Source organism: Camponotus floridanus, unplaced genomic scaffold (assembly GCF_003227725.1).
Source record: "Camponotus floridanus strain SB8 unplaced genomic scaffold, Cflo_v7.5 scaffold75, whole genome shotgun sequence".
Taxonomy (NCBI): Eukaryota; Metazoa; Arthropoda; class Insecta; order Hymenoptera; family Formicidae; genus Camponotus; species Camponotus floridanus.
Genome location: NW_020229844.1, coordinates 570,308 through 598,242, shown reverse-complemented (window position 1 = coordinate 598,242; position 27,935 = coordinate 570,308). Strand labels below are relative to the sequence as shown.

Genomic DNA, 27,935 nt, shown 5'->3' with positions numbered 1-27,935 from the left:
CATATTGTGCATTGTCGTTGCACAGGTTTTCCATCTTCGTGTTGTCGCTGACAAGAGTGCACGAGGAGCGACGAGTCGGGAGTTTTTTTCGAGAATTCACAAAGTGCCATACCGTATACGAGGTCGGGGAGGAATAAAGGCGACGTTCGGATTTGCATGCGCGGCGCGGCAGGTTGGAATCCGAAGGTAAGAGAATCCTTGGCCGATTCTCCGAACGATCGACGGGGGACGGCTCGAGAATTCGATCGCGTTCCGATCGAACCTGGCGCACATCTCGTGTAAACAGCGGCGGATAATCGACGAAACTCATGCGTCGAGCATTCTAAATGCTCCGAGTAGAAACGTGAAACTATTCCACGAACGATCGACCCGAAGACTAAGGACTAGAAGCTCCTCTGACTCGAGGGTCTCGAGAGAGGGAGGGAGCACGATTAACTCGCGAGGATGTAAAGAAGGAAAACAAATCGAGCCTAAACAGTCCTAAAGTGCGATTTTTCATGAACGGATAAAGTCTCGAGCGAGTGATCGACCCAGGAGAGCAGAGTGCTCCGATTCGTGCCGTGAATGTGTCATGACAGTTCGCGCGGCCGGGCATGAACGTTGAAACCTGCACCCTCTACTTCGCTGGGACGGCCCGGGGCCCGGAGAAGGACAGGATGTCGACCCAGGCGTACTACAAGGAACGGCTCGGCTTCGATCCCGCCGACACCGTCGCCGAGCATCAGCGGGAGCAGCGCTCCCAGCACGGTTACGAGGAGTCGCTCTCCAAGTTCAAAGGTCAGAATGCGAACGGGTTCCCGGAGGAAAGTCCGGGATGCGATGGCGTGGTCGGGGAACACCGTGCCGGCAACACCCAGGCTTTCTGGGGCTGCTGGGCGATGTTCATCGAGGCGCATGGTAGGTGGAAAGAGGAGGCGATCAGCTGGCATGCGGATGCTGAAGGATTTTTCCTTGTGAGAAGCTCGCCCCGTTTTCCCCGGATTAATTTTCTCCCCTTTTTTTGTGTGCGTCAGAATTTTTACTTTTATTTTATCATTTATGCAGTTTGTAGCTTTCTTCTACTTTGAGGCATATTGAGAAAAATCGTTTGATTGTATCGACAAGACGTATACACAGAGAAAAATGTATACTGTATTCAAGTAAATATTTATTTTTCAAGTATATCATAAATTGGTACATCCGCAAATGTATCACAAGTTTACTACAAGCATTAAATTTCATTGAATATATTCTGAATTTTAGTAAGTGCAGTATTTTAGTCAAGAATATTAAATTAAAACAAAAATTTGGTTTGCTTACTACAAGAGTTGACGTAAAGTAAGTTTGATTTTTCTTCGATACGACTTTACAATATTTTTGAAGAAAATAAATTCTTCTTTTGAGTACATGATAATGAGATTTTTTAACACTCGTGATGAGTATATTTTAAGACTATTATCAAGAATATATTCTTTGTTGAAGAAAACTATTACTTAAAAAAAGAAAAATAAACGGAATAATCGCTTTTCTTGGCAGAATGATATTTTTCTCTGTGTATGATTGAAGGCCTTTTGGTTAAATCAAACAGGAATTTCTTATCATGATAAGACTCGATTTTTTATAACTAGAACGTTTAATAGATTTTATAGGATTTGGTTAGTATCATCTGGTTGGTTCTATAAAATTTCTTGTTGCATTAATTTCTTTGCTTGCTGCTGGGCGGTGAACCACTCTTAACTTGACTCGTATTCAATATTTGCCATAAAATGTATATAAAGAACTAGTATTAACATTAAATCCAAAGTATATATTTTTTCTCTTACGAGCAGTAGTGCCAAAAAGTTGACGCTAGCTCTCTGATTGTGTGTTTGAGCTGCATCCTCTTCTTGCATCACTGTTTATCAGTTTAATTACAGTATTAATTTCTAACAAACTGAATTTAAAATAATTTATTCAATAATCTGGATTTATCCAATAATCTTGTTGGAATTCAAAATATTAAACAGACTTTTGAGATTAGATGCAAAAAATTTAAGACGACTTGGTGCTGGCGAATTTAATATTATTAAGCAGAAGATTTGATAAATTTAACAGGAAGAAATTAATCAGATTCATCTGGTAATTCCTACAAGAATTCTGATTCGTCCATTTTCCAACAGACATACTGGTTGAATCTATGAGAATTCTAATTAATGCAACCAGATTTTTTCTCAGTGCAAGAAAGTACTTTGCTATCTGAATTGTCCTTGATTATTAATAGCTATTTTTATATAAATCCGCTAGAGATGATTTATCCTTTTTTCGTGTGAAATAAATGTCTTCGGGAGCTATTCATTGGAAATTTTATTCCAAGCATGCGGTTGTCCTTCACGACATGCTAATTTCAACATTCTTGCCCGGTTTAAGAACGGGAATATTTAGAAATTACTTGAAATTATAAAGGACTTGTACGATTTATTGCGACATTGAAATTAATATTTATGATACAAAATATATTAAAAAAATAATACTATACAATATTGATGATGATGCAAATCAAATTCTTATAAATAGTGTAGTATTTTTCTCTTGAAATGATATATTACGAGTTGTTTGTAACGTTTTAGGAGAATTAATTATAAAGTTTAATTACGAATTATTGCGGTGTTTTAACATACAAATATTTTTTCAACTGTACTAAACGTCTCTGAATGTGTTACTGTGTTGTTTGCAGTTTGCAGATTGCAAATTTACTCACACGGCGTTTTATTAACTTTGCGATAAATTGATCCATTGACACTTATAACACGCGAGAGGCGCCGAAAGATCCAAGCCGAGTCGCGCTTTTTCGGGACGTTTGTTTGATAAATGTTTGAGTTACGAGTGTCGCTTTCCTCACCTTGCCTTTTCAGCAGCCGGATATACATAGATTTTAAGAGAGGTGCAGAGAGAGATAGACGGGATATCTCGAAACTGTCACTGTATACATAACTTAATAAGTGGACAGATAACGAGAGACGGCGATCCTCTTTTATCGCCTAAATACCTGACCGGTACCTTTTTATCGTCTCTCTCCACACAGAGAAAAATGTATACTGTATTCAAGGAAATATTATTTATTTTAAGTTTATCATTAGTTTGTATATCCGCAAATATATCATGAGTTCATCACAAGCATTAAATTTCATTGAATATATTCTGAATTTTAGTAAGTGCAGTATTTTAGTCAAGAATATTAAATTAAAACAAAAATTTGGTTTGCTTCCTACAAGAGTTGACGTAAAGTAAGTTTGACTTTTCTTTGATACGACTTTACAATATTCTTGAAGAGAAAATAAATTCTTCTTTTGAGTACATGATAGTGAGATTTTCTAACACTTGTGATGAGTATATTTGAAGACTATTATCAAGAATATATTCTTTGTTGAAGAAAACTATTACTTAAAAAAAAAAGAAAAAAAAACGGAGTAATCGCTTTTCTTGGCAGTATGAATGATATTTTTCTCTGTGCATCCAACACTGAAAGAATTTTCGGAATCCCAAGTGTCATTCGTGAAGTAGCCGGATCCTATGGTGTTTCTAGCGCAGCCCACTTGACGGTGCCAGGTGGACAAACAATAAACAATGGCCGTCGCTTTTCATAATCTCTGCCCACTCGCAGATTGCGTATCCGAACACGCCCAACATTGCTTTTCACTTAGCGCGAAAGTAAATGGCCGGAAGGCTCGTACGCGAGTGACGTCAGCGCCGTTACATCGGGAGATTGATCGCTAATTTATCGTAATTACCCTCGGCATCTCGTATCCGGTCGAGAGTGAATTCGTTTCGTGACGTCGACGCGTCGTTATCGCAGTCGCTCGCTTCTCGGCCTCTCCTTTTGACGGAGATTTGCCGGCGATGCGAAGGACGTATTATGAAATCGAGGGACTCTCATCCGAGCGGGGCAATTAATAACGGAAGCGTAAAATGCACGCTGCTCGCGTATATTACGTTGATGTACGAACCAAAGATACGTCAAGATATCATGGCATTTTGCACGAGACGGCTCTCTTTTATAGTTTCTTTCAAAGGTATCTTCCAACGAGATGTACGCTTGATGAGTATTTGCGTGTACAATAAATGGAATGATGTATGAATTCTCTCTCTCTTGGATAACAAAGCACGGTTAAAAGATTAATAGTGCGATAAATAAAATTAATTTGGGAACATTCATAAATTAATTAAAATTCAGTGCTCCAATTTGTCGTCCAATTAAAAATTTTAATTAAAAGGTAAACATTAATTTTACAAATTTTTTTTTCTTATTAAAGCTAATTTTGATTATACATGTATAATAAAATTTTTTATTTAAATATGTCTGAATAATCTCGTTATTCTTGAGGATCATCGAATATTTGATAAAAGCGGAGCTTTAATTTTTCGTTAATTTTTTTTTATTAAACGATAAAAATTGATTTTATAAAAATTTTTTTTTCTTATTAAAGCTAATTTTGATTATATATGTATAATAAAACTTTTCAAAAATTTCCGAATAATCTTGGGATGCATCGAATATTTGCTGAAAACACAAGCCTTTAATCTCTCGTTAAAAGTTCTTTTAATTAAGAGATAAAAATTATAATTAAATTTTTCGTGCAAATATTTCTGAATGATCTCTGGGATTACTCTGGGATTCATGAAATATTTGATAAAACTATACAATATTATCTTATGTTGGCCTAAAAGCCGAAAGGGTATCGCGTAAATTGGTGTCAAGAATTTTCGAAAAGAATAAACACTGATGAATACGTTCATTGACGTTTATCTTTAGTCCCTGTAACGTCAGTTACCGTTATCAGAGCTTCCACATTCCAGCATCCGTATCCGCTAACAAGGACTTTACTGAAGAAAGCATTAGCGCATTTCTTCGGGATTAGTTCATGGCTCTCTTTCTGCCGATGCGCTTACGTCTTTTTGCATAAGATAACTAAAAGATGTAAAATAAATACATTAAATGTATTTATTTTTATTGCCAAAGAATCTATTAAAAATATATGTTATTAAAATTATTAATTATATGATTTAAATATGAATATAATCAAGAATTATTAATGATATCTCTATAAATCATATGGAGAATTTAATGAATTTGAATACTTCATTTTTTTATCTATTAATATAATTTTAATTTTAATTGAAAAACATAATTTAATCTTGCGTCGTAATTTTTCGTCAATCACAATTCTTAGATTTGATCGTTAAATCTGTGACTGTCCGTCTTGGCATAAATTGGCGAAAACAGCTGTTAGAACCGTGATCGATTAATGACTGACAATTTGACGCAAAGCTATCTCCGTTCTAGTTACAGCATTGAGAGAATTGGATTCTCTGAAATTACGTTAGCTCCTCGTGATCGGTACTAGGTCATTGCGGCATGTGATAAAGATCGAAAGCCATTCTCGGCAAATTTAGAGGGAGAGAGAGAGATTCTAACTCTGTCAGTAACGTTCAGACGTCAAGATATCAACGTTGAATTGACCGTAACTTTGTTTACTCCCATTAACGTCAATACTGATTACGCTGGAATTTCTTCCAGCGAGACATAACAGATTAGATCGTCTCTCAATCAATGCTCTCTTTAACTATGTCAATTAAGCTTAAAATGTTAGAAACATTATTGAAGTATATATATAACACGTCGAAAATAAATTCAATATCTTCGAAGTAACTTCGCTGATTATATAACACGTGAGAGAGACTTCATATTTTTTTATTTTTTCATTAGAGAAGAATTTTTAAATAAGGTGTCTTGCTTGATCGACATAATTTAATTTGAAAATATTTTATTAGGGCGAGAATATTAAAAATGTAGTATGATTAACAATTAACAGAGCATAACGTATGATCACGTGTTCCGCTTCCTTCTATTTAAAAGAATTGCGATTAAGTTTCTCTGCAGGTTTTAAATTCAAATTTCATGAGAGGAAAATAAAATCCCGATTTAAGATATCTTGTATGCTGTTAAACCTGCGTTATTCGATGCAGTGTTATTAACAAAGTGTGAAAACTGGGCCAAACTTGGACCCAGCAACGAGGTGAGATAATCTACGAAGAACAAATGCTCGGTTCGCAGATAATGGAATATGTGATTTAGCGCAAGTTAAGCCGGAAAGTTCGCTAAACCAGGCGTACGTGCGTGCATATAAGGCATTAATAAACTCTTTCCGTACTAAATAAAGTTGCCAGTACACACTTGTCACGCGAGATATCTGAATGCTTGCCATCCTGTCAGAAAAAAATGTGTTTGAAATCGAAGCTTCCTCCCAATAAGCTTATATAATGTGGCTAACATAAATCACTCAGGTGCACAGAAAAAATAAGTGCCAAATCAAAACTTGTGTACTTAAATTAACGCGTTCATTTTTTCATATATACAACAATTTATAATCTTAGAAGAATTTAATAATTTTAAATTTCGACAATATTATAATCTTATTTCAATAAATTGTCATCTGAAGAATATATAATTATTTAATTCTATTCTAAGAAAATAAATCTTTGATTAAAAATGTTATTTTCTACCTGACATTGTTTTTTTTTTCATTCAAGAAAATTAAATCTTAAATCATAGAATATATTTTTCTTGATTGAACTATATAAAATGGCTTCATTCAAGCAATTATATTTTTCTTTAATTAACACAATATATCTCATTTCAAAATTTCCATGTTAAAATTACAAATATTTTCAAAACAATATCTTTTTTTTCTATGTGCAAAATATATTTCACATATTTTGTTAAATATATTTCTCCCGGATGACGAATACGTTTTATTTCGCGTTAACGTTTCCTACCAAGCAGTCGTTCATTAAAATATTTGATGGCGATTCTCTCACAGCTACCTGACTTTATTTCCTTTTCATTCAAGAAAATTAAATCTTAAATCATAGAATATATAAATATATAAATATATATTTAATATATATATAATATAATATATATTTAATATAAATATATGAATATATATTTTTCTTGATTGAACTACATAAAATGGCTTCATTCAAGCAATTATATTTTTCTTTAATTAACACAATCTATCTCATTTCAAAATTTCCATGTTAAAATTAAAAGTATTTTCAAAACAATATCTTTTTTTTCTATGTGCAAAATATATTTCACATATTTTGTTAAATATATTTCTCTCGGATGACGAATACGTGTTATTTCGCAGTAACGTTTCCTACCAAGCAGTCGTTCATTAAAATATTTCATGGCGATTCTCTCACAGCGAGAGCGACAGGCGCTCGGAAAATGTGATCGTTCGCAGAGCAGGCCACTCGAGATATTTCTAAATCCAAAAGTGTTTCTCTGAGAGAGTGTACCTCTCGTCTTACCTCTTATTTTGTATCGTCTGGCGGCATATTAGGCTGACACTTACGTCGGCTTGTCGACCGGGTTTAAACATACCCGGTCGATGATACCGTCGCTCGAGTGGCCTTAACTTTTCACGGGATACGGTGATGATGAAGTGTCGAGTGTACGCGCCATAAATCATAGCTAAATCGAATCACGACTCCGATAAATCTTCACGCGACTAATCCTAGCTCTCCTCAATTAATCGCTTAGATCGATGATTTATACGTTCATTTAATTTCAATTATATATATGTATATATATATATATATATATATATATATATATATATATAATTTCATGTAATACATACATGCCATTTTTCGTATTATAAAGATATAATAATAATCTGTGGTCTTTATTATAATTATGTAACGCATTCTCAATATTCTAGGATCAAAAATTAATGCCGCTGTGATTTATATGTTTCGACATCTCGAATCGATCAAATATATCGTGTCGTAATTGATTTCAACAATGTATGCATTGATTTATTATTCATTTTTTATTAGTTGTCGCGAATTCAAGAATGCAAATAGAATTGCACGAGATAACAAAAATAGCCTTGATATCGTTGTCCTGTCTCAAAATTTGACAAGATAAGACTTTTCGTTAATTCAGACATACCAAGACTAAAATTGCCACGATTAATAGTCTTGTTAAGAATATTGATTTTTAAAAACAGCTAAAGTATGTATTTTTGTAAATTAGATGAGACAAAAATTATATGTGCGAACTTAAAAATTTTATTTTATAAATAAAAACATTGGTAAATTTAGAAACAATTAATGCAATAAACAAAATGAACAATATAAAATTTTAACATATATTTATATATTCAGTTTTCTAAAAAATAACGAAATAATACAGACATAAATACTAATAATTATCTTAAATTATTATCTATAAATTACTATCATAAATATTGTATTAACTTTAAACAATTGTTCAATATTAGATAAAATCGAGACAAGACAATAGGAGATTTTTGCTGCAAAAAAGATTCACCCAAAATAAGATATAAGTTTTAAAAAAATTTTAAATATCAATACAATATTTTTGTCTTGTCTTCAGTCTTATGCAACTCTAATAACTTAAATTCGTTAGAAATTGAAGCCTTTCACATACGTGCTAGATTTGACGTTGACGTTGACGTTTAAATTTCAAATAAGAGACGTCACAAATAAAGACGACAAAACGAAAAATCTCCAATGATGATTTCGAAAGCAAACAATCGACCGACCCCCCATGACATTTAGTGCATCCGAATTTTCCTGAAAATCATGTACACCCTCGATGCAAAAAGTATAGATATAATCTTTAAGATTCTATCCCGGACTTTTAAAGAGCTCGTCTAAAGTAGGCTTCGCTTTTATTATCGTACGACCCATTGTCCGGATTTTTCTGCCTCGCATGCTAACCGATCGAGCAGCTTTGCCAAGCGGCCGACCTTCTGTCGGTTCGCTTGCCTACCAGTCTACCTGCTTGACCCTCATCTGACGTGACCCGATCTGGTTGCCTGCGACTTTGGTTTCGTTATATACTGACCTCGACCATCCTTAAAGGGTCCATTTCCAGATGCCATTGCATCATGTTCTCATGTTCTGTTGTCATGCTTGAGAACAAGACCTTAGACCTACGCGATAACAGTTATACTTATCAATTTGACGAAATCGGAGTTTCACTGTAATCTATATCGTAGCTGTTGACGACGAGCTGTTGATGAATACGTGACGTGCAAGTAAATATTATTATTAATATTATAATATAATTAATATTGTAATATTAATATTATAATATTAATATTATAATATTATTAATATTATAATTAATATTAAATATTATTAATAATATTAAATATTATTATTTATTTTAAGTATATCATAAGTTTGTATATCCGCAAATATATCACAAGTTTACCACAGGCATTAAATTTCATTGAATATATTCTGAATTTTAGTAAATGCAGTATTTTAGTCGAGAATATGAAATCAAAACAAAAATTTGGTTTACTTACTACAAGAGTTGACGTGAAGTAAGTTTGATTTTTCTTTGATACAACTTTACAATATTTTCGAAGAGAAAATAAATTCTTCTTTTGAGTACATGATAGTGAGATTTTCCAACACTTGTGATAAGTATATTTGAAGATTATTATCAAGAATATATTCCTTGTTGAAGAAAAACTATTACTTAAAAAAAGAAAAATAAATGGAGTAATCGCTTTTCTTGGTAGTAGAATGATATTTTTCTCTGTGTATGCATGATATTTATATAATACATGCATTCTACATTCGCAGTATAACATTTGAACAAGGCTGAGCTTGTGACATGATTGTACTAGCGATTATAGTGTGAATTAACATGAATCGTTGGTAATATTACAAGAGATATTATTTGTATTTATTATTATGAATAAAAGCGCAAATAAAATGCGTTGTATTATTGCCCAATATAATTGCTATTTTAACGCAAAATAGCCATTGAAGAGACCTCTCATTTTTCTAACAATTTTTTTGTGTGTTGCAGACGAACGAGATGCTATACAGAAGAAGACCTTCACGAAATGGGTGAACAAGCATTTGAAAAAGGTGAGACTGCTTTTGGATATTTATACTATTATTACTGCCGATATTTTGCGAGTAATTCACACAAATCTTTTCTCACGTCATCGTTTAATTAGCTTAATGACATTATCAGGTATATTTTGTTGAAGTAATATTATTAAATGGACGAGCCTAAAGAATGAATTATAGTCATTTCTAAAAAATGATATTTTGCATATCGTAAAAGCATTTTGATTCTAATAGTTTGTATAAATACTTTATTTCGATAAATGAAGGAAATTTAATTGAGTAGACTTTCAGTACAGAATTTAATCATTTTTTAGAATCCACAGTTGAAAGAAAAATACAATTTTAACACCCTGTATAGGTGCTAAAAACTTGAATTCCTGGCATATTACACGTCAGACTCATCTGTGGAAGGTGTGGCTTTCTTGGTCTTATCGTTATAAATTCACGTTTTTTTTTTCTTTTTCTTTACGTGGTCCTCGTCTTCGGTAAATAAATCTCAAATTTGTGCGTGCTGACGCATAATAGACTCGCTTCATCCATTTGCGTATTCTTTATCCTACAGCCTATAACTATGTGATGAAATTACTCGCGTAGGCGGATTGTCATTTCAAGTGATAAATCGTTCTCAGGAAAGGATTTACGATCTTATTAACTGTGACACAAGAGAGAATTTATTCCCGTTGAAATGATTTTTATTCAATCAGAAAAAAAAAGAGAAATTTGGACGTTGAATGGAAATAGCTGTGGAGGAACGATAATGAAAGAAAAAAAAATAAATTGTCGGGTTAACACGGCGTAAAACCAGTGAATGCGCTGTCAAATCGAAATGACAGTCTCGCGAAAGTGCCAAAGTCACCATTGAAAGTGGGAAAGGCGTCTTGAATGCGACAAAACGACGACGCGAGTCGTTTTGCGGTCCGATCGTGCCGTTTTGTTCCCGACTTTCGAAAGGATACGTCGCGCCTTTTCTTCGCATTCGTCGCCAAGAAGTACAAGTAGGCGTGCGCGCGCGAAAATAAGTAAACTCTCGATTGCGTAACGACGGTCCCGATATTGCGGCCCCCGTGTTGCGTATGTGGCACACACGTGGGTCGAAAGTACCTGGCCGCGAGAGGAGATACGACTATAGAAGGCAGCAAGGACCGTGCAAGACGAGCGGGCGATACACGATCGAGGAAAGTATCCGACAAATCGATGATTCGCACTCGTTCGGCCGAAATTTCGCCGGTCTATTCTACACAGAAAAGAAGGACGTTCTTATTTTGAAAATATATTTAACATAGAAATCTTTGAAATGAGATTATATCGCATTAATTTAAGAAAAATATATAATTGCTTGAATAATTGCTTACTTGAATGAAGCAATTTTATATAGTTCGATCGAGAAAAATATATCCTCATGATTTAAGATTTAATTTTCTCGAATGGAAAAGAAACAACGCTAGATAGAAGATAACATTTTTAATCAAAGATTTATTTGCTTAGAATAGAATTAAATAATTATATATTCTTGAGGTGACAATTACAATATTAAAATAAGACGATAATATTGTTGAAATTTAAAATTATTAAATTCTTCGAAGAAGATTAGAAATTGTTGCGTATATACGAAACAATGAACGCATTCGTATAAGTTAATGTTTGATTTGACACTTCTTTTTTTTCTGTGTAGGATTGATAACATTCTACATTTTTTGTGGATAAAATCACGATAAAAATGGTATTTCTGGAAGAAAAACATCAAAAACTGGTTTTTCTATTAAACATATTAACATAAGTAGAAAAATTTCTCTTATCGATTAATTCTCTTATTCGTCAAATGAGAGATTTCCTAATTTAAACTTTTTCCAAAATAAAGTTTATAATGGATTAGGAATTAACAAACTATATAAATTAATTTTTTTGTTAGAAGGAGAAAAATAAACGTGTGAATAAAATTGATAACAATTTTTAATTCCGTTACTATTACACACATTTTGCTTATTAAACTAAAAATTAATATAAAATTTGCTAACATTTATATTTTCAAAGTTTTTTTTTAATTTTACATATTTGAATTAAAAAAGATTTTGTTATTATATTAATTTCATTTTTTAAATTATAGTGATTAGTTAGTGATTTATTTTATCTAGGATTAATTGGTAATATCTGATAAGCAGGAAGGAAAGTAAATTCAGGTAGTAAATTCCGGTTTTTACTGACTGATTTCATCCAATAGAATAATTTGGCAAAAACTATAAAAGTGATTAATATATAACATTTAAATATATTTATGTAATTTTATACAAAAATGTTTTTTGCCTTAACAAATCATATTTATTACTAGTTGAAACTAGTTAAAAAATACAAAATCAATAAAATGATAGTCTTTTTTAATTCAAATTAATATATATGAAATATATTTTTAAAATAAAGACTTTTAAAAATATAAATATATACTACTAAATTTTACATAATAAAATCTTGCATTTAATGAGAAAAATGTAATGGTAACAGAAAGAACAATTTTTACCAAAATTTAATTCGCGTTTACCATACAACATTTTGTCAAATCTTGTCTAACAAAAAAATTAATTAATTTTCTTCGTTGCTTTTGAATTTATATCGGATTTTATTTACGGATTTTTGAATAAAGCTTAAATTAAAAAACACTTTCACTTGATGAATATCGGTAATATAATTTTCCACTTTCTTTAACAATTTTAATAAAAAAAGACCGGTTTTTTAGGGAAATACCGGTTCTTACTGACATGTATCTTATCTAAAAAATGTAGAATTCTATTAATCTTGTTCTACACATGACAAATATCATATATAAATACGGGTGAATTTCGCTTTCACATTTACGTTAAACAAGCTGTTGGCTTGATAAGGATTATATTTAATTGTAAGATTGATACAATCATTTTTCTCGACAAGAATCAGATACCGATCGCGCGGACGAGCTTTGATCTTCGCTATCTGATCGAATCTGCTGCGGACGCTGCATCGTACATCCGTGATAAGAGAACGCGGTCAAACGTTTCTCGATAAGGGTATGTCCGTCCTGCATATCTGTTGCGTTGCATTGCATATCTTCGAGAATGTCGAGCGTGAGGTGAGGTTGAGCGTGAATAACCGCGAGCTACAGCTGGACTTTTCGCCACAAGAAAGTACGTCGTGCACTCTTGACAGCTGATGCTTGACAGCTGATGCTTGACAGCTTATTAATAGCATTTGACAGCTATCGCAGTCGCGATTTTGCGCCGAATATTTGCATACCACGAACAATACCGAGAAACGTTAACAATAGCGTACTTTCATGTACTGACGAAGATAGAGAGAATTTATCCACTCGGAGCGATAATAAAATATGAAATACATTATGCATTTCTCGTAATTTTGCATCACGTCATCCGTGTTTGAATCATCGCTAAATGTAAAGTTCTTGTTATAAATATTTTTAAATCGATTGTTGCAGATACGATCGATAGGGATTTTTAGAATCATTAATTGCCGCCATTTTGCTGATAAGATTCAATAATATAGTGGGCACTTTATCGGATAAAATCTTGAGATAAGTTTTAAGAGAAATTATTAGTTTCGGCTCTCTTTTATGTATATGAAATAATGCGATATTAATCGCGAGATCATTCAAGATATCGGTAACAATCATTGTCACTTTTCACTCAGGGTGTCTACTTCGTGAAAAAATATAGAGAACCTGAAATTCTCAGGAATTTCAACCTAGAAAAATTAGGAAATTCTCATGGAATTTTATTCGGGCTATGGAAATTTGTTTAAACAAATTCTCTGTTTAATTATTTTATTTTGATATGGTCGACAATTTGTCGAGAAGGATGAATTATATATTTAAAATATATTATAAATTTTTTTGATATTTGTTTCTGTTCATATATTTAATATTTTAACAAAAAGATGAAAAATATTTATCTCACGAAAGCCGTTCAATTTTTTCAGATCCACATTTTCAAATCTAGTGCTTGAAACTTAATTTATTTTTCTCAATTAGTGAGAAGCATTAAAATAAAAAATATAATACAATAAGAAATTTTATTTGAGAAAAAGTTGCATTAAAAAATCTTTAAAAATCTCTGGAATGTTGAACAAAAATACTTGGAGAATCAAGAAATTTATACGAAATCCTATCATTTTATAGAAAAATAAATGAAGGATTGATATCGAAGAAGCATTAATTATTTCGAATTTTTAAATCAAGACAGGAGAAATTAAAAAAAATAGTAATCAATTTCTCATTAAAAGGAGGATATGAACGAGATAACATTTCGCTGCGAAATCTGCAATCCCGATAAAGTCGTTTGCATATTAATTTACATACGTGCAAACATAAATGTTTAATTAACTCGTCAATTACACGCGAGAGAAAATTCACGACACGGAGAGGAGCCGGTATCTGCCTCGGTTCGGCAGTATGCATCGCGCGTATGTCAGTCAGGACTTAATACAGACAATGATTCATCCGTCACGGTGAAGTCGAACCGAGTCGAGTCGAGTCGGCTTGAGCTGAGTCGAGCCGCGAGGCAAGACCGGGTCGGCGGCACCGGGAATGGTTCGCGAATCACAGCCGTATACGGGTGGAGTTGTCCCGTCGACGTATAATTATCGTAAGCCGGCATCGTTTCTATCGTGCCGTTTCCTGCCCACCGTTTCTCATTCCTCGTCTCACTCTCGCCGCGTGTTTCTTTGCGCGACGCCCCGATAAAGCGGGATTATAGCGGATGCGGCTCGCAGCAAGCGCGCCGATTAATACGCTTTATCGCCGGATGCTGAGAGTGATGTAGACCAAATGCGAGATACAAGTTTGCGAGAGAAGAGGAGAGACACTTGCCTGAAAAGTATGCGGTGGGATTTTGCTCGTCTTGGAATTCAATAAATCGGCTCTCGTAGATTTTTTTTTTATTAATTTAATAACTTCTTTTAAGATCTTCCCTTAAGGTCTTTGCTCTGCAATATATGGAAAATTGATGATTTTTTTAGGATGTTTTTTTGAAGAATATTAAGATCTGTTATGAATTTTTTAAAGAATTGTTTCAAGTGAAAAAACAAATGGTCTAGTTATCTAACTAATTATATATTCCGTGGGATATTTTTGGGATACTGAATCTAATTAGAATTCAAAAGATTAATATTTAATATTTTAATGATTTTCAAGGAATTAACAAATTTCAATAAAATTGAAGTATTATTTTTTTTAAAATAATACTACTTTGCTATTTTCCAATTTTCCTAATGAAATCAGTATCTCAAGACTTGGTCTAGATTTATTCCGTGAAATTTTGGGGAACTTAATTAAAATTCAAACAATTCGTATAATTCTATAGAATAAAACTAGATCGATTTTTTTATTTCAATCAATATTACACGAGAAGTAGCCACACCATTAAACTATTTTTCAACAATTAAATATCCAAGATTTAAAAATACTAACGTATAAACATCAATAAAAACATATGTAAAACGTTAAAAAGATCAATTTTTAATATCTTATTTTTAAAATTCTTAAAAATTATCAATTTTTTATATTGTTAGAGCAGACTGAGTCTTTAACAAAAGTCGGCAAAATCGAGAGAGAACACAAATAAAAGAAGCATAAATGTATTTTAAATCGAATAATAATACCTGCGAGAATCAAGAGCGAATTGCGTGAATGGCGTTTTAATGATCGTGACCTTCCTCGCAGACTTTTATATTACGTGCACTTTTATAACGCGACATAAAGTTCTATTGTTGATACCAGCGATCGGATGGTCTCTCTTTCTCATTGAATACTCTTCTCAACGAATACGATTACAGGGTTAAGGTTTCGTGAACTTCTTTTGCGTTCAATTGTATGTTCAAACCGCCTCGAATTCGATCCATCTAAGGATCTTTGCGATAATTTATTCATTGATATTTATCTCTATTTCTTTCAATCGCAAATTATATATAATAATATTGATGGAAAAATTGATTTTAAATTGACTAAAGAGAATCCATGATTAAATTGAAGAATATATCATGTTTTTCGAGAGCGAATAGAGTCGAACGTTCACCTGAAATGGAGGGTTAATCTCTTTTTTTGCATTCAATTGTATGTTCAAGCCGCCTCGAATTCGATCCATCTAAGGATCTGTGCGATAATTTATTCATTGATATTTATTTCTATTTTTTTCAATCGCAAATTATATATAATAATATTGATGGAAAAATCGATTTTAAATTGATTAAAGAGAATCCATGATTAAATTGAAGAACACATCATTTTTTTCGAGAGCGAACAGAGTCGAACGTTCACCTGAAATGGAGGGTTAATCTCTTTGCCACCCAGGAGGTACCATAAAAATAATGACGATATTTACGCGTCGCGCGAATACCGGTTGCCGACATCGACCCACGATCGGTTTCGCGCGCCCACGTTTGGTCTCGCGAGTCTGACCTTATTCGGAAACCCTCTCCGAGAGTGCCGTTCCCGATTTACCGCAGAGGTGGGGCTGTAGGGCAGGTGAGGTAGGTAGGTAGGTAGGTAGATAGGTAGCGTTTGTTCGGGGCACCCCGCTTGTCGAGAGGGGAATCGAGCGAGCCCAAGCGGGAAGGAACGTTGAAGGGGGAGAAAAGAGAGCCTTTTACAGCTGTTTTTAGCGGTCGCACTCTGCGGGCGAGTGTACCTTTGATATATCGCACGAACCTGCGGCGCTTACGTAACCACAATGCGACGACACCCTACATTCTCGGCTTTTCTACCTTCTTTTCTTATCTACCTTCGTTCATCGTGTCGTATATTTCAAGAAGAGAGGGTACGTTCTAAACTCTAGAGATTTCTCTCTTGATGCCATGATTAAAAATAGATCATGTTATTTGTAAAAGTTTAATCGATGAATAAATATAAGAGGATATAAAAATTTATGCAGGGTATATAAACTTCTTTCTTCTCGAGAAAAATCTTGAAAACCTGGTATTCTCAAGAAGTTTTGTTCTAGTTTGAAAAATAGGAATTTTTTATTAAGATTCAGGAAAAATAGGAATTTTTTATTAAGATTCCGGAAATTTTTTAAACAATTTTGATAATTTTGTTTTTATTTATGTTAGATTATGTGAATCGAAATAGCTTTAATTTTTAAACTTTGAAGAATGTTTCGAGTAGCTTAAAACTTAATAAATTTACTCTTTTGTAATAAATGTTAAAAAAATCATATACATAATAAATAAATTGATTCTATTTGAAATTTTGAACAAAAATTCCTGGAAAATCATAGAATCCTCAAGGAATTTATTTACAAAATTTAAGTATACGCTCTGTTATATAATAATTAATATCGTGCATTTATCTGTTGTTCAGTTGCATAATAAAAATTTATTTCTCTTTTATCTTTTTTTCAAAATATCTGATATATCTTTCAAAAAATTCTGGGAGATGCTTATTTTTGAAACCTATGCACCCCTAACATCTTTTAGCTACGTATTTTTTTGAATATTCATTTCAACTAGCTGATAGATAACAAACTATGCGAATGGCTCTTCGTAGATATCAGATAATATTTTGTGCTTCACATTTTATAAGACCTTGTACATATCACATTCGCGGAATCACGAATACAGGAAGTGGACGATCTGCGCGATCCGAGGACAGAGTAATGAACCAAGCCCCAATGTTGCGTAAGGATGAAAGCTGTTTTTCGCTGGTCCCTCGAAGAGGGATATTTGCATTCGCGTAAAGCGCGCATTATCTGGAAATGGCGTTACTCGAAGTTGCGTGATCAACGTGTTTGTCATAACAATAATTATAATAATGACATGTTGCGGTCAACGTATAACGATAAGACCAAGAGTGAATCGCTGCGCTCTCCCACGCGTTCGACCTAATTATATATAAATTATTATCGTATTTACATCGATTTGTTGCATTTTTTTGTTTCCCGCAGCATTGGAAATACGTCAAGGTATGTATCATGATTATTGACTATTCCTTTTACGATGTACGTGAATGAAAACGCATTCAAGTCCATTATTGGAAACTTGGATGGAATAGTATATTTAATTGAATTATTGATACATTTAATTGAAATATATTTAATAAATATATTTATGAAATATATTTATGAAATATATTTAATAAATATATTTATGAAATATATTTATGACATATATTTAATAAATATATTTATGAAATATATTTATTACATATATTTAATAAATATATTTATGAAATATATTTATATTTAATTTATATTTAATTGAAGACATGATTTTTTTTTAAGAATAAGCAATATATCTCCATGCGACATTTTAATTGTTTTAGTTGAAACACACAGACCACAAATGTGGAATAACGAGGAACTGTAACGCAATAATGATGACAATAATGTGTCATTTTTTAGACGCGGTTGTTACAACCGCAATTCTCTCTATAAAGACTATCCTTATAACATACACGTAAAATTATGAACGTAGGTCGCAGGTGGATTAATAATAATTACTTTCGTTCCTGTGTCGTAAAAGCATTCGTGTTCCGTTATGTGTCGCGTCTTATTCTCCCGTGACTCTAATGCCTTTATGACAGACTGGCATTCGTGCCAAAACGTCAGAAAAGCACGTCACGCGACAGTCGACGATATATTCCTACGTAATAATGCTCTCGCCCTTTTCACCGCATGCCCGACCCATCACTCGTGACTTGAACGTGCGAGGATTTCGAATTTTCGCGCTGCCCGAAGCGACTAATCGTGAAATTCCCAGTCAATCACATTGTTTAAGGCAATTGAACATCAATTCACGAGGCCGTGTCATTTCATGAGAGTCAATTTTAGCGTTGAAAGGTACTTTATATGCAGAGAGAGTGACTACAATATTTTCCTTCATTTTTTTCACACACCTTTAAACGCGATAAATTTGAATAATGAGATATAATAAATATTAATAATGAATATATATAAATAATAATGAATATGTAATAAATAATAATATAACTATTGAATATAAATCTGTTACATATTTGAATTTTATACAAAACGCGATTCCTCTCTAATAAATCTGGTAAATATCAGAAGCACGTTTTATTGGTCCTTAAGACGAAAGAAGTTCCTATGAGTTTCTGCTCCGGAAATACTTCCGTTTCAAGTTATAGGGCTTTAAAACTGACGGAATCTGTTGTTTATTATCTCAACGTAAACAGAACTTGCCAGCAGTTGGCGAACAGTTTTGGAAAACTTTGCTTCTGTTTTAATTATTACACACGTCTTAGTAGGAAAAATATGCAAATTATAATGTAATTATTATTAATCAAATTTTTAATATGTAGAAAATATTTGCGAACTGCGTTCAAAACTTTGCTTAATTTTACTATAATTAATGAAATAAAAAATAAATGATTTAGTCAAAATTATATATATATATATTTTTTTTTTTAAATAAAAGTAATTGAATTTATATATTATATGATATTTAAATAATATTTATATAATAATCAAACGTTTTTAAATAAGTGATTTTTACGACGTTTTAAAAGATCTATGTAATTTGTATATAATTTGGGTTTAACCTTTCTTTTTTGGGATTTCCAAGTTTCCGCTTGACTGCCATTTTTATGATATATGGTGCACGCATTGCGACATTTGTGGTTGAATCGCGTCAATATTTGTAGAGTTCGCATGTATATTCATCGATGTGATAAAACGATTAATCCTCTTCACAATCGCGACATAAAAAAAACGAATGTCACAATGTCGTAAAACTGGAACGCAATCATCGCGAGATCATCCTTTGAGATGCGCAGACATGACTTATTGCGATTAGTCACGGTTACGAAAGATACAAAGTGAATGTATGTGCGTGAAGCTGGCGTGTATTTATAAATTGTTAAGAGCTCTGCCTTTATTTTTCCACTGGCTAGATTTTGGCTCTTGATAGTTTAAACAAACAGTTCTGATTATTAAAGAAATTGTCTTCAAGTACTCAGCTTCGCTCACGTCAAGGCGGGTCACGTGCTGTCAATCGCTTGACATTTATACTCACTGTACAAGACACTCGACGCACATTCAGGAGTGGATCCATGTATGAAATCTAATAAAATTTAATTATATTGACTTTGGAGAGTAATATCTTGAGATGAAAATATTTCAATTGTATCACGAACATATATATTTTGATTAAAAATATCGATCATTTTGACAGAAATAAATAATAAAATTTTTAATAAAAGCGAAATACATTTTTTCAATTGTATCACGAACATAAATATTTTGATTAAAAATATCGATCATTTTGACAGAAATAAATAATAAAATTTTTAACAAAAGCGAAATATATTTTGAGTTTGTGCTGAAAATGATCACTTTCGGATTCCAAAAGATCGCTCCTGTTTGCGCGAATTTTCTTTACTAACCCACGGTGACGGTTTTCATGGCTATCTTTTTCAGACTTACACGTGCCTACACGTATGCGTCCTTGTGAACAACCAACCATGCTGTTCCCCCACCGTAAGTTTATAATTTTCGTTCGCTATCTCGGCCGTGATGACACGCATGCATGATTTATCGTTGTGTTTACATGGTAGATTCCGCTTTCGTGTGAGCCGCGATGTTGCGAATTAAAAAATTACACTGAGAAAAAAATCTGCGGTTGCATTAATTAGAATTCTAGTAGATTCAACCAGTATGTCTGTTGGAAAATGGACGAACCAGAATTCTTGTAGGAATTACCAGATGAATCTGATTAATTTCTTCCTGTTCAATTTACCAAATTTTCTGGTTAATAATACTAAACTCGCTACCAAGTCGTCTAAAATTTTGTCCATCTAATCTCAAAAGTCTGTTTAATATTCTGAATTCCGACAAGATTATTGAATAAATTCAATTCAGATTATTGAATAAATTATTTTAAATTCAGTTTGTTAGAAATTAAACTGATAAACAGTGATGCAAGAAGAGGATGCAGCTCAAACACACACAATCAGAGAGCTAGCATCCTCTTCCTGGCACTATTGCTCGTAAGAGAAAAAAAATATACTTTGGATTTAACATTAATACTAGTCCTTTATATACATTTTATGGCAAATATTGAATACGAGTTAAGTTAAGAAGCAAGCAAAGAAATTAATGTAACAAGAAATTTGATAGATCCAACCAGAAAATACTAATCAAATTCTTATAGTAAAATCTATTAAACATTCTAGTTATAAAAAATCGAGTCTTATTATGATAACTAGAAATTCTTGTTTAATTTAACCAAATGCCTTCAATCATATACGTCTTGTTGATACAATCACGATTTTTCTCAGTGTATGTAAAACGCGCAAAACGCGATACATCGCGCTTTTGAAGATCCCTTCTCGCAACAAAACGCGTTTTGTTATTAACTAGTGTCATTAACGCGCCACTATCCAATAAACACCTGCCCGAGATGACGCACTCACTTTGCACCGTTGGAGTTGATCATTGGTCAACAGATATGGTAGCGAATGCGTCGGGCTTAATGCGTATTTTCAAAACCGGTCTGTAGATCTGCATGCGTTTATGCTTTTGTGCGTAGTCGCGATTCGAGTGTCTGGAATCGGGAAACACCGATTCCAAACGATTCGATAATTTTATTAGTCCCATCTTTAAGGATCCAGTCTGTACAAAACGTTGATGATTTTCAGGAATTTTTGACGAATATTAGAAATTAATTTTGTTTTTTGATATTTTACATATGTTTAAATAGACTGTCAGTGTTTTTAGATCCTTAGTTTTAGATATTTAGCCTTTTTTGTTCAATAGGAGCCTCTTCGATGCTGCTCTTCATGTCTGAAATGAAGAAATGTGATCTAGTTTTATTCTATATTTTAAGGATATTGAATTTAACTTCTCAATAAAAAGAAATTAAAAAAGAACAAAATAATTTAATATTAGATATTTTACCTTTGCCGATTTTTTTTTCATTTTTAAAGATCAGAAAAATACGAATTATTAATTTTTTAAATCCTAATTAAGTTCAATATTTTAAAAATATTCTCTACAATAAAATTATGCCGAGTTTGTTTATTTCAGACAATTATATGAGAAGCAGCATATCTTACATTTATCTTTTTAAATGCTATGTGCAAAGGCTTATATTGAAAAAATAAAAGCTAAATATGAAATTTAAAAATATTGACCTACTGTTTACATCAATAAAACATATGCAAAACGTCAAAAGATCAATTTCTAATATTTTTTATCAATTTTTCATACTATTAGAATAGACTTAATCTATAGGTTTTATGGCAAATTCTTCAAATTATAACATGATTTACAATATAATTGAAAGGTTTTGGATATTCGTCTTCCAATGTTGCATGTTTTATTACGTCATGCGCGAATAGAACTATGATTTGTTGTCGAAGATATCTGTACACATTCAACTCATAGTCACGCTTTCATTATTTGCATTATACATACATATTATACACACATACGCAAAACATTCTCAACATTCCTGCGATTTTTCATTTTCTATTTATGGCAACTGCTTAGACGAGTACATGGCCAATAGATTCTCTCCCTTATGCGTCCTCCCATTTAGCTTTCCGGTTTGCCTTCTCTGTGTCAGTTGTATCAATATTTTTTTCTTTTTCTCGCTAGATGTGCCATTCGATTCGTAAACGGCAATTAACTTGGAATTTTGGAATTTGTTGCAGGCGAGCAGACATGTCGGCGATCTATTCGAGGATCTACGCGACGGTCACAATCTCATCTCCCTGTTGGAAGTGCTTTCTGCCGAACATCTGGTGAGTATTTTTTAAAATTTCATTTTCAAAAGTAGAAAAAGATATTTGTAAAATATTCGAGCTTGTATAAGTCACATTTTTCGCTTCCATTTAAATTAAATGCCTTCACGAATTTGTTTCTTGCGACATTTGCTTTATAAATTCGAGTTACTTCCACGTCTTTGGAAGACCCATATTAAGCTGGCTCCGCTACCAACGCCAAATAAAATCTTATCTATTAAATAATTTAATGCTAATTTGTTGCCGTAGTCCGGATTTTGTTGCTCAAACCGTTTAGCAGAAAATTACGTTTAAGTACATTGATATCTGTTTAATAGTATATGGAAACTGATAAATCGGCTAATGTATTCAAAAATAACTCTCTCTCTCTCCCCCCCTCTCTCTCTCTCTCTCTCTCTGAATTTGTTATATATATATATATATATATATATATATATATATAACAAATTCAGTCTTATTATTATATATTCTCTTGTGCAAATGAGTGGCATCGCTCGGCGGTACTTATGATATGTTGGTTTTAATTAAATAATACAATTTTTACAAAATGTTTTTACATTATTTTGAAGCAACAAAATAGCAACAAATTCTAGTGTAATTAATTTTTTAATTGGACCATTTTATATATTTTTTTCATTATGGGCGGGCTAGCTTAATGTCAAGCTGTCCCCCCCCCCATTTTAAATGTAATTTTCTGCTAAACGGTTTGAGCAACAAAATCCGGATGACGGCAACAAATTAGCACATAATTAGCACTAAATTATTTAATAGATAAGATTTTATTTGGCGTTGGTGGGGGGGCCAGCTTAATATGGGTCTTTGAAAGAGAAGTATAAAGGTACATTGAATTCTCTAGTTGAGTCGAGCTGTAACACAGGCTTGCGAGGTTTTTTTTTTTTAAGATGCAATAGTGATTTTCGACGTAATTTTGTGAGCTGAATTCGAATCTGGCCGCTGAATTTGCGTAGCACATCACGTTTTTGAGTAATTTGTAATTGGCTCAAAAATCGCTATTTTGGCCAATTTCATGAATTTATTGCGAGAAAACCAAATTTTTTGAAATATTTCTGCCAAAGGCATCGTATAAATACTTACTTTCGCCTTTCAAATCCACTTTCGATTACCGCCGCACGATTTTTCTTCGCTGAGATATATAAGTATGACGTTGTAAGAAAATTTACGTTAAAGAAAATTTATATAGACATCAATATGGTAGATCCATGATGTTGAAAGTTGAAAAGACTGACATGTGTCAGGTTCGGTTGTCCAAAAAAGTATTGTAAAGAAATATCTAATACAGTTATTACACATTTTGATAAATTTTTCTAAATTTTATGCCTTTTTATTGTGATTCTATTCGCCATATTGGATGCGCCATTTTTAATTTCAAAAGGTGAAAGAAGGTTTAAAAGTGTATAGTTTTATCCTAATTTTGATTCGTAGTGAAATAAAGAAGTGGCACGGTTGATTTAGAATGGCTTATTAGATCCCTATGCATGACCAGTCTTATGACTTGTATATCTGAGCGAAAAAAAATCGTGCGGCGGGGTAATCGAAAGTGGATTCGAAAGATGAAGGTGAGTACTATACGATGCCATTGACAGAAATATTTCAAAAAATTTGGTTTACTCGCAATAAATTCATGAAATTGGCCAAAATAGCGATTTCTGGGCTATTCAACTACAAATAACTCAAAAACCTGACGTGCAAATTCGGTGGCCAGATTCGGATTCAGCGCACAAAATTACGTCAAAAATCACTATTGCATCTTAAAAAGAAATGTTGACCCCCTTTTTTGCAGGTCTGTGTAATCGACAATTGGATCAAGCGGACGACAATTGTCCTCGATAGAAAGCAATTAATGATTCGATTGTGCTTTTCAGCCACGGGAGAGAGGCCGAATGCGTTTCCACATGTTGCAAAACGTGCAAATGGCCCTCGACTTTCTACGCTACAAGAAGATCAAGCTGGTGAACATACGGGCGGAAGACATCGTGGACGGTAACCCGAAGCTCACCCTGGGCCTGATATGGACCATCATTCTGCACTTCCAGGTAAGTGCCGCGGGTATTTCAGTTAGGAGACGCGACGATAATGTTAGGTATGGACAAGTGCGACCCTCTCCGAGTTAACGGTCGCGATAACGACGTATTCTAAGCTAACGCATGGTTCGCCTTTCGAATCGACCATGCGTCTCGGGACAACGGCATTCCGGTTTATGCTGAATTTGCCAGTAGCGCGCGAGTATCGCGGCATCGTAAATTTTTATGCGCTCGTACAAGCGCGTACAACTGCGTTTTACGTTTATCTGATATTCACGGGAACATCCCGGAATCGCTCGCGCTCCTTTCTAGTTATCGATCTTTTAGAATCTCCTGAGAAAATTGAACAGAGAACCATTCATATCCACTATCATATTTATTACGGTACCGGCCAAAAGTATATCACTTTTATATTTTTTGAGGATAACTAATTCAAAATGCATATATTTAATTAATTTTTTTAGGCTGCAATTATTGAATGAAAAGTTTATTGTACAGTATCTTATATACATTAAGAAAAAGATAATGTTGAACTAACAACATCAGTGTAATTGGAATTATTTTAATAATTCAATAACATTTTTAATCAAATCAATACACCATGTATTGATTTGATTAGTAATGTTATTGAATTAATAAAATACATTTTAATTACACTGATGTTGTTAATTCAACATTACTTTTTTTTCGGTGTACCTACTATTAAAACAAGTGTGACTAGGTAGAAATATATGCACTTTGAATTAAGGATGTTTTGTATCTATTTTCAAAATATTGAGAATTTAATGAAAATTGTACAGAATGTCCTTACATATGTTTAGAATCTTCAGTACAATTTTTCAATCGATTCACTAAAGCGTTCACAAGTTATAAGGATTTTAATTTGCATCGAATTAACATGTGTTCTTATGGGAAACGTATAACCATGTCGATTCAAATGACAAAAACACATGGAAATAATATTCAGAATTTGTTTAAAATTTGTCAAAAATTTAGATACAGAGGAAATATTTGGTCAAATAATATTATACAAATACTAACTGGTTAAAAAGATATTAAATATAATTTAATGTTAGCCATGTATCTGTCACAAGGCGAAATTCTTTGCCAAAAGTAAATCATTTCGATTAACAAAATTCGGAATATTTCAGTAAAAACGTAATAAATATTAAAAAATTCCACACAATTTCTTACTCAAAATATTATAACAATTTCTTACCGAAAGTGAATATATTCGTCAATATTGATTTTCAGCTACTTTTTGCTGGGATTGTACATACAAAACATTCTATCTTTAAAAAACATAAAGGTGATATATTTTTGACCGGTACTACATCCTTTTAATTTTTTTTTTGTATTATGTATAAATTTCGATTTTCTCTTTACATAAAATCGAACGAGGAATTCAAAAGTGTTTTAAATCCTTTTGAGTTTAGAATTTAATTTTTGCTGAAACGATTTATTTGATTTTTAATTATCCTTTAGCAATTATGAGATTACTGATGTCTTGATAATTAAAAATAATCGTCATTCTCCTGAGTTTCTAGTATCTGGAGCACAGCTTGTATAATGCAAATGAGGCGGCTGCTATGTCAGCATGATGGAAACCGCCCATCGTAATTTACTGCAATGTCCGTTGGACTATATATGATGCGTCCAGTCGGCCGTGAAATTCGATAGAAAGTGAAATGCATACAGAGTGTCCGATAGAACGTAACAGTTTTTCACAATCGCGCCGTCAATCATTTTCATTTTTAACAAGTCTGGAATTAAATGTAGCGAGATTTTTACACCGTATCACGTGAAAACGTTAGACACATCGAATTTTTATTCAGGAAAGGATGAGATTTTTTTTTTAATTTAATATGATATACTCGTGAGACAGCCTGTATAATGTTCTTTCTGGATGATTGCGCGAAAATAACGTCCAATATATTCATTATAGTCTTTTGCATCATGAAACGCCGCGATATGGCTGGAATAATGTCACAGGTATTTTGCATTTGCGTACTCGCATGTGCGTGTACCGTTGGACTAACGGAATACGTTGGTTCTACTAGGTGCGGCAACACTTTCGTCGTATTGGAAATGATAAACCACGCTCGGTCACTTTCCGCGGAAAATAAGCTTTTTACGAGTATGCGAGCTGCTTTTTTAATTTGACATTTTCATCGATTTGATGTTTTATTTATTCCAAATTTAATCAAACTGCAACGTCAGATACATCGTTCAAAGGTCTAAAGTAATAGGAGTTATTATTGTGAAGCCTCAGAGCTCAGAGTTGGCCGGAAAAATTCAATGAATGAAAAAAAAGTCATGGCAAAGTTCCGATTTTTATTGTTTTGGATTTTATTCAATGGAATAAATTGGCAAAAACTAATACGTAACATTAAAATATATTTATACAATTTTATGCAAAAAATGTTTGGCTTTTCAATTAAGGAATCATGCTAATCACTGTAGTTTAAAAAATAAAATCGATATAATAATAAAGTCTTTCAAATATGTGAAATGTTTGAAACAAAAACTTTGGAAATATAAATGTTACTAAATTTTATATTCATTTTTAATTTGATATATACAAGAAAATAGTAATAGAATTAAAATTTTTACTATTACTAATATATAGATCTGATTTGCATTTACCTTTCAACATCTAACAAAAAACTAATTTATTCATTGCAAATTTTGTTTTGAATGAAGCATAATATTGTCCTTAATTTAAAAAACATTCTTTCAATTGACAGATAAATTTCAATAAAAATTTCTATTTATTTTAACATAAATAATATATTAAATTATTTAACATAAATAATATATTAAATAATAAATTTAATAGAAAAGACTAGTTTATGCCGATTTTTTCCGGAAAGAAACTGGTGTTTACTGCCATGGATTTTATTCAAAAAACGTGAAATTTTGCCAATCTTGAGTGAAAGCATGTACTCGAAAGAATTTTGCTCGCAATACATTCTCCTATTTCGAAACCTAGAAAATCGCGGAAAGATAATTCGAGCGGAAGATAATTCGTAGAATTAGCTATCGGCATTTCGTCATCGGTTTCGCGTAGAGTTCTCTTTCTCCAGTCTTCTACCTCTAATTTGTGTCATCGTAGCGAGACTAGATGCTGCCCCAGCGAGGCACATTTCATCCCGTTGCATTTTACGCGCGCGCAAAACGTTTCTCGGTCTGTTGCACTTGGTATCTCACCGGCCACTGGCCTGTGT

General features: G+C 32.7%; 1 protein-coding gene across 32 annotated transcripts in view; it reads left to right on the top strand.

The window, feature by feature from the left end:
* LOC105256527 (microtubule-actin cross-linking factor 1) overlaps nt 1-27,935 on the top strand; it is a 129,288-nt gene that overhangs the window by 28,878 nt on the left and 72,475 nt on the right. For 18 of the 32 annotated variants that reach the window (XM_011266511.3, XM_011266512.3, XM_011266509.3 and 15 more), the window contains exons 2-7: nt 26-777; nt 9,881-9,942; nt 17,847-17,864; nt 20,340-20,399; nt 22,577-22,666; nt 24,550-24,720. In XM_011266511.3, coding sequence (XP_011264813.2) covers nt 594-777; nt 9,881-9,942; nt 17,847-17,864; nt 20,340-20,399; nt 22,577-22,666; nt 24,550-24,720 — 585 coding nt within the window. In that variant the 5' untranslated portion in view covers nt 26-593. The remainder of the gene's footprint in view (nt 1-25; nt 778-9,880; nt 9,943-17,846; nt 17,865-20,339; nt 20,400-22,576; nt 22,667-24,549; nt 24,721-27,935) is intronic. The other 14 variants (XM_020029160.2, XM_020029159.2, XM_011266526.3 and 11 more) reach the window with 5 other exon arrangements.